At 28.9% G+C, this 9,220-nt stretch overlaps 1 protein-coding gene across 1 annotated transcript; it reads left to right on the top strand.

The window, feature by feature from the left end:
* Positions 1 to 108: 108 nt before the first annotated feature.
* Positions 109 to 6,181, top strand: LOC123260101. Its single transcript, XM_044721044.1, has 4 exons — positions 109 to 366; positions 1,278 to 1,447; positions 4,413 to 4,611; positions 6,023 to 6,181. Exons 1-4 carry the CDS (start codon positions 180 to 182, stop codon positions 6,178 to 6,180), a joined length of 714 nt encoding a protein of 237 aa, XP_044576979.1. The 5' UTR covers positions 109 to 179; the 3' UTR covers position 6,181.
* Positions 6,182 to 9,220: the final 3,039 nt, after the last annotated feature.

Genomic DNA, 9,220 nt, shown 5'->3' with positions numbered 1-9,220 from the left:
TATTTTCCAATAAACCAACAGTAACACTGTATAATTACTGAAAATATCAACATCCGCGCGATCAAGGTTGCCTTTAATAAGTTTCCTTATAAATACTCGCTCTCAAAAAGTAAGTTGTTAGTTTTACTCGCAGTAAAAGGAAAAGAAAACTATATTATTACTTGTAAAAATTTATTAACATGAAGTACTACGGAATTATTGTAGTAGGAATTGTTCTTGCAGCGGTTAGTTGTGAAGAATTGTATTCTGATAAGTACGATGTTTTGAATGTCGAAGAAGTTCTTGCTCATGACGAACTGAGAGATACCTACTACAATTGCTTTATGGATCAAGGTCCTTGTCCTGAAGATGCTGGTTATTGGAAAGGTTTGATTATTATTATCAACTATTATTTATGATTATTATATTTGTATGGAAAAATTCTAAAATTACAATTTTAGATTTCTTCTTTTGGGATATAAAAAATTTTTTTTTTAATTTATTAACAAATAGCTTAGATAACTTTTATTCTATAATATTTTCTTTTTAATTTTTTGAAAAAAATATTTTTTTTTTAAGTCAAATTTATTAAAATTGCTAAATTATTTGAAAAAATGGTTCATTTTTTTGAATTATTTCTTCTTTTTCTGAATTAATATTTTTACATAATCTTATAATAAACTGATTTTTTTTGTTTTGTAGGCGTAATTTTATGAATTTAATTAATCATAAAAAAAAAATATAAAAATACTTTTTAATTTTGATTTTCATTAAAAATTCTTATTATTAGACATAATAATAAATATTTTCTTTTTAATTAACTAAAATATTACAATTTAACACTTATGGTAGTTAAAAAAATTTTTAATAATTAAATTATAGTAGTTTAAAAAAAATCTAATAAACAATTTAAAAAAGTTTTAAATAGTTTACAATTTAAATAAAAATTAAAAATATTTTGATAATTAAACTTTTTAAAATAAATACCATTAAAAAATTAATATCAAAGTAATTTTTTATCTATTTTTAATTTAACTTGAAATTTCTTCTTAGATTAATTTATCTTATAATTTCTTAAACTATTATTTCTTGACTGATGTTTTATAAAATCCAAATAATTTATTCTCTATTCGTAATTAATTTCTCTAATTATTAATTAATAAATTATATTTTTTTATAAATTAATAATCTCTAATATTAATTTATAATCATCACACGCGCACATTTAAGCTTATAAAAAAATCCAATATTTCAGAAAAGGATAGATATAAAATTTTTCATTATTATTATTACAACAGGTAATTTTCCCGAAGCGGTCGTAACAAACTGTAGGAAATGTACCGAATGGCAGAAAGTCACATTCGATAAAATCGCAGACTGGTATTCTTCGCACCAACCAGACAACTGGAATTCGTTGATCGACAAAATGCTGCAAGAAGCTAAAGCCAGAAATATTGAAGACCGCAAATAACTATTCAATATTTTTTAATTTATTAGTTAACAATTATTATCATTTTTATTATTATAAAACCGGCGCATTGTATTGAATTTGTCAGAGAATGTTAATAAAAACCTTTAAAAAAAATTACATTTATTATTTTTATTACATAAATTAAAACAAAAAAAATTAGGAAAACGGTTGACCCTAAAGGCCATCCCTGCAACTTCCCGCTAATTCTATTAATACCTGGCCGCTTTTTTTGAGCTCTTCGAGCTCAAAAACACAATCTGTGTGTTGTTTTGAGCTCTCCGAGCTCAAAAAGATACCTTTTCTATGCTTTTGAGCTCTTTAAGCTCAAAAGTCTGATAGAAGTTTAATGGAATACTATTTTTTGAATTTTCAAACCGCAATAACTTTTGAATGAATGAACCGATTTTTACGCGGTTAGCGGCATTCTACGCAGTTTTTTAAGCCTCATAAAAAACTCGAAATTTCGGAGTAACTCCGAAAAAACACTTTTTTCGGTTTTCTTTCGTTCACGATATCTCTCGAACGAAGAATATATGGCGAGGCTTTCGCCTACCTCCGAAGAGGCCGTTTCCTGGGCTCAAAAGAGCTATACACGCACGGATATCTATCCTACCCTCACATAGGAAATACACAGCCAAGTTTGCTAGCAAGGAAAAACCCTGCCCTCAAGCATTTACGCTATCATAGGACAGATGTGAATTGAGTTGAATTTAATGTCAATCTGTCCTCGTTCTCAGTTAACTATATCAACCCATTTAACGACTGCGTTAGCCGGGTCGGTAATATAATGACAACCCGACCAGTTACCAGCGGGGCCCATGCGGGGAGGTATAGCCGTAAGACCTGTTTGAGCCATAACACTTATCCCCCCTTACAAGAGTCTCGTTCGTTCGTCTGTCTAATCTAGTCCCCGAATCTTTGAGCTTACCTGCGTTGCCAAATAATTTTGACAACGTCACGAGGCCTTGCTCAGAATATCTCTCGAACGAATCAACCGATTTTGACCGGATTGGCGGCGATCGGCGTGGTTTTTCAAGGTTGAGAGCTGATTAGTTTCTGGAATCGATCGGTAGAGCCGTTTAAAAGTTATCCCAAAAAAACCACTTTTAAAAAAATTTTTTTTCCTATTTTTTTTTAGATTTCTCCAAATTTCTCAAAATCTATCGGTCTGAATCGGTTCAAATTAACAGGAAATCTAAGTTTGGCGAAGCTCTTTCGAATGGCACCAACCGCGATCAAATCGGTTCAACCGTTCAAAAGTTATAAGAGGTTTACATACTTACACACACACACACACACACACACACACACACATACATACATACATACATACATACATACAGACATAGTGACACCCTCGCGGGAATAGTCAGGAAAGCTTCCTAGGACCTCAAAACGTCGAGATCTGATGAAAACTCGATTTTCGAAAAACAGGGTAAAACCAATAACTTCCCGACTTTTGAAAATTTTCAATTTTCTTAGCAGGAAGTTAAAAATTAATTTAATTAAAAATTAAAAAAGTTTTGAAAGTCCAAAAGTGCACGCCTCATAACGCTCATCCTTTTTTAAGAAAAAAAAATTGTGTAATTGATTAAAAAAAAAAAAAAATTATAATTAAGTAATTTCTTACAGAGTATTTTTTTTTTTAAATATCAGCGCCCTTTTTTTTTGTCATATGCGCACGCAATCTAAAAAAATCTAGCTTGATCAAATAGCGCCATAGTTTTCACGTGACAAATAAGAAAAATTTGTTTGTCTTTGTACGATTGTATCGTAATGAATTTTAATAAAAATTCAATTTAAAAAATAAATACGTAAACTAGGCTACTGATATGAAATACGGACCCAGTTCATCGCATTCTAAAACTAATAAAAAAAGTCCGGTCTTGAAATATCAATTTGTTCGGGAGTAATCGTTGGTACATCCAAAATGGGGTGACATCCGGACGTCCACGTAAAATTTTTTTCAAAACGTTTTTTTTTTCAAAATAGCTATATGAAATGATTTTAGAAAGTAAAAGATGGTTTAATTTAAGTGTTTTCTCGGTGTACATCTACTTATATTATTGTATAAGTGTAATATGGTTGTGATAGAGACATTTAAAGATCACAAAATTGCTTGACCTTGACGAGTCGAGTATAAAGCACAACCTCACGCGCTTCGCGCTATGAGGCGTGCAATATTAAAAATTAAATTATTAAAAACTAAAATTAAAAATTAATTTTAAAATCATTTTTTACATTAAGAAAATCTCTTCGAAATAATTGTTTTTTTTTTTTTTTTACTTAAGTTAACTTTTTTATCTGAGTAGGAAGTAAATTTTAATCCTAAGTAAAATAATAAATTACCATTGAACTGCATAAAATAAAAAACAATAACGAAGGCATTAAACTCATCCGGTTATCCTTCAACAGCAAAGATAAGCCAACAGATCTCAAGAGCATTAAAAATAAACCAAAAAAATAAATAAATAAATTTTAATATCCATTATACGGCAGAGGCGCTTACACTAAAAATTCAAGGTAAGTCTATTTTTTATGAATTAATTAATAAATCGGCAGTCAATAGATTGCTAAAATTTATTTGTAATGTCAGGGAGAATTTAAAAGAGAAAAAAGAAATTTTCAATTACCCTTGACTTATAGCTTATAATTAACGAACTACTAAATAGTCTGCCGGTCGGTCGTCCTTCGGGGGACGTCAGTGGGAAAAATAAAGCGTTAAATAGATCATCTTTTTTATTATTTTATATCATATATCTCGGTAATAAAAGAAACAAAAACGCGTTGTCGGAGAAGTTGTTCATGGCCACAGGGTCTCTTAAAAAGGCCGTCATTAAGGAATCGGTATAAATACGTCCGAAATCTTGGGTGCTATCCAGATTCACATCCGTTGTTGCCGAAGTTTTGTTAAATAAAATATTATTTTTTATTTTATTTTATTTTATAAATTAAATAATAATCAATGAACATGTACTTCAAAGTATTTATCCTTGTTATTTTGTGCGCCGGCATTGGATTTGCTGAAGAAAAATACTCCGACAAGTACGATTACATTAATGTCGACGCTATTTTGAGGAACCCGAGGCAACGGGATAGCTATTACAATTGCTTCACTGAGATGGACCGTTGTAAAACTGCCGACGCTAAATTTTTCCGTGGTATTTATTTTTATTTATCTGTATTATGTGGGTAGTAAAATGAAAACTCTTAATGAGTGTAACATCAAGATGAGTTTACATCTTTAAAAATGACAATAATTAAGAAATGACCTTGTATCTTGTAAACTAATGATATTTTTAAAGATATAAGCTCATCCCAATGTTACACTTATCGAGACCTTTCATTTAAATACCCACATCAATTTTTCATATATTTTATATATTTCTATATTATATAGATATATATCATATAGATATATATGTGTATATGAAAAATATATGAAAATGCATGTGGGTAACAAAGTACAAAACATTTTGACAAATATCTTGTGAACTACTGACATTTTTAAAGATATAAGCTCATTCTGATGTTACACACATCAAGACCTTTCATTTGAGTACCCACATCAATATTTCATATATTTATATATATTATATATATGAACATATGAAAAATATATCAAAATGCATGTGGGTACTCAAATGAAAGCTCTTAATGAGTGTAACATCGAGATGAGCTTATATCTTAATAAATGTCAATATTCAAGAAAGTAGAGGGCAATTTAACAGATATCTTGTGAATTATTGACATTTTTAAAGACATAAGCTCATCCCGATGTTACACTCATCAAGACCTTTCATTTGAGTACCCACATCAATTTTTCATATATTTATATATATTATATATATGTACATATGAAAAATATATCAAAATACATGTGGGTACTTAAATGAAAGCTCTTAATAAGTGTAACATCAGGATGAGCTTATATCTTTAAAAATGTCAATAATTAAGAAATGACCTTATATCTTGTGAACTATTGACATTTTATAAAATATAAGCTCACCCTGACTTTACAATTAACGAGACCTTTCATTTGAGTACCCACATTAATTTTTCATATATTTATTTATGTATATATATGTATAAATGAAAAATATATTAAAATTGATGTGGGTACTCAAATGAAAGCTATTGATGAGTGTAACATCGGGATGAGCTTATACCTTAAAAAATGTCAATAATTAAGAAATGACTTTGCTATCTTGTCAACTAATGATATTTTTGGAGATTAAGCTCCGCCCTTTACTGTATCATTAATAAAGAAACTAAAAATTTCAACGCTTAATTTTTTAATAATTTAATTATTTAAAGTATAATATATTTACAATTTTGCCGTTTTACAGATTTAGAAAAAAATTTCAATGAATTAATATCAATAAATTATTTGAGGAAATAAAATTTATAAATTTGGAACTGGCGAGTTTTCAAAATAGCGGACTTGTATAGATTAAAACGTCATTAAATTAGTAATTTATAAAAAATATCTCATATATATATTTAAAGAACAATTTTTATGATTACTATACAATAAAAAGTGACTTCAATATAAATTTATGTTATTTACAGATCGTTTCCCAGAAGCAATCATTACAAACTGCAAAAAATGTACTCAAAAGCAACTGGAAAACTTCGATAAGCTCACAGACTGGTACACAACACACGAATTGGACAAGTACAATGCCCTTGTTGAATTAGCGCTCAAAAAATTCACCAAGAAGAACTAGATTAATATATTTTTGTTATATATAAGTTAATTTTTGTTATACAATTTTGTATAATAAGTTTTGTTATATATATTATCGATAAATTTGTGTTTTAATTTTTTCTTCAAAGTCCCGAAGATTAAAATCCAAATATTGCTTCGAAAAATGATTTAGGTTGTTTTGGAGGTTTAAATTTTTGATTTATCTCCTTGTAAACATTTGGTTTATTTTCTTTAATGAAGAGTAGGGTTTGCTTAATCAAATCTTTTTCCTTTTCAGAACAGTTTGAACAATCGGTTTTGAAGAAATCTGATAAAATTTCTAAAAAATATATTTTAAAAGTCAATTATTAATAAAAAAAAAACAATGGTAATTATTTACAAGTGGGGTCAACTCCATTTAAGACCATAATTAGGTAAAAAATTAATATTTTCAATTTTTTTTTTTAATTCTGCTCTTTTTTACGGCGCATTTATGATAAAAAATGTGAAAAAAAAAATTAAGATTTCGATAGCTTTATTGCCTTAAAAAGTTGGAAAAATTGTTGGCTCTTATATTTTTGGATAAAATTTCTATTTTATCTTTTTTTGGTGTTTTTGATATATATTTATTTTTTAAAAGTACATAAAAGAACGAACAATTTAAAAAACAAAAATAGAATATCACAATTTTCTAAAAAATTTATAAATTTTTTAAAATTACGATAATTAATTTTTAACTTCCCGCTAAGAAAATTGAAAATTTTCAAAAATTGGGAAGTTATTGTTTTTACCCCGTTTTTTCGAAAATCGAGTTTTCATCAGATCTCGCCGTTTTGAGGTCCTAGGAAACTTCCCTGACTATTCCCGCGATGGTGTCCGTGCGGCTTTGTGTGTGTGTGTGTGTGTGTGTGTGTGTGTGTGTGTGTGTGTGTGTGTGTGTGTGTGTGTGTGTGTGTGTGTGTGTGTGTGTGTGTGTGTGTGTAAATCTCTTATAACTTTTGAACGGCTCGGCCGATCGGATCGAAATAGGTGGCGATCCAAAGAGTATCATTGCCATTAAATTTCGTGAAAATTTGAATCGATTCGGTTCGCTAGATTTTGAGAAATCTCAAAAATAAAATTTTAAAAAAATCTTTTTTTTGAATAACTTCTAAACGGCTTGACCGATCAATTCCAAAAACTAATCAGCTCTTAAGCTTAAAAAACCACATCGATTGCCACCAGTCCCATCAAAATCAGTTGATTCGTTCGAGAGTTATCGAAAACGAAAAATTTCGAAAAAAGTGTTTTTTTCATATAACATCGAGATTTCTTTTTGGATCATTTTTGACGAAATGGAATAATTATTAGAGCCTAAAAAATCACGTCGATCGTCACCAAGAACGTGAAAATTGGTTGATTGGTTCGTGAGTTATCGTTGTCGAAAAAATTAGGAAAAAGTGAATTTTTCAAATTTCTCTGAGATTTTCGGTTCGATCAGTTTAGGTGTTCAAAAGTATAGATATTTATTTACGACAATACAATAGAAAATTACGGTAGATTAACAGCATTTAAACCGTAAATGTACCGCATATTTACTGTATATCTGCGGCACTATTGCAGCATAAAACCGGAAAAGAAGATTCCTATTTTCTATTACCGGCAAAATACCAAAAATATGCTTTTTACTACTATTTTTCAATAGCATAAAAATTTTTTTTATAATATTATAAATTATCACGAATAATTTTTAAGAGGTTGATAAATTAATTTCTCTGATTTTATTATTATTATCATTTATTTAGTCCAGACCGGGATTCGAACCCGAATCATCTAGTTACGCGCCAAAGGCTCTACCAGTTAAGCTATCAGAGACACTATCCGTATCTATTTACTCAGTCACCTAATAAGACTCACCGAGTAATGAACACAACCGTCTATCTTACGGTAGAAAGCATTATATCTTTAATTATATCAGTATAAACGCGGTAAAATTGCAGTATATCTTTAGTATTTTTACAGTAGAAATACCATTTTATTATTGTAAAATTATAGTAATATTATAGTTAATACATAAATTTTTTACAGTAAAAGTTCTAGAGTTTTACGGTAAATTTATCGTATTATTTCTGAACTTTGCAGCAAAAGTACGGTAGAAATGCTGTATAACTATAGTAAAAAAACTGGCCAAAATAACCACAGAAATACCGTATTATTGCACGCCTCATAGCGCGAAGCGCGTGAGGTTGTGCTTTATACTCGACTCGTCAAGTTCAAGCAATTTTGTGATCTTTAAATGCCTCTATCACAAGCATACTACACTTATACAATGATATAAGTAGATGTACACCGAAAAAACACTTAAATTAAACCATCTTTTAATTTCTAAAATCATTTTAAGTTGCTATTTTGAAAAAAAAAAACGTTTTGAAAAAAATTTTACGTGGACGTCCGGATGTCACCTCATTTTGGATGTACCAACGATTACTCCCGAACAAATTGATATTTCAAGACCGGACCTTTTTTATTAGTTTAAGAATTCGATGAACTGGGTCCGTATTTCATATCAGTGGCCTAGTTTACGTATTTTTTTTTTTATTGAATTTTTATTAAAATTCACTACGATACAATCGTACAAAGCCAAACGAACTTTTCTTATTTGTCACGTGAAAACTATGGCGCCACTTGATCAAGTTAGATTTTTTTAGACTGCGTGCGCATATGACAAGAAAAAAGGGCGCCGATGTTTAAAAAAAAAATAAAAAATACTCTGTAAGAAATTACTTAATTATAATTTTTTTTTTTTTTTTTTTTCTTTTAATCAATTACACAATTAATTGTTTTCTTAAAAAATGAATGAGCGTTATGAGGCGTGCACTTTTGGATTTTCCAAACTTTTTCAGAATTACAACGGTTAATTTATGGTAAACGCATCAATACCGAAAATTTACGGTATTTCAAAAACCGCGAGGGATGGTAACATGTTATAATATTTTAGTAATTTAGAATGCAAATTTTTGATTTTCAATTTTTAAATTTTTCAAATAACCTGTTTGACATTTATAGTACATTGTCTCGTTCTAGTTTCACAAAAAATTCAA

This window comes from Cotesia glomerata, linkage group LG2 (assembly GCF_020080835.1).
Source record: "Cotesia glomerata isolate CgM1 linkage group LG2, MPM_Cglom_v2.3, whole genome shotgun sequence".
Lineage (NCBI taxonomy): Eukaryota > Metazoa > Arthropoda > Insecta > Hymenoptera > Braconidae > Cotesia > Cotesia glomerata.
Note: the sequence above shows the minus strand (reverse complement) of the source record. Positions and strands in the feature narration are given on the sequence as shown.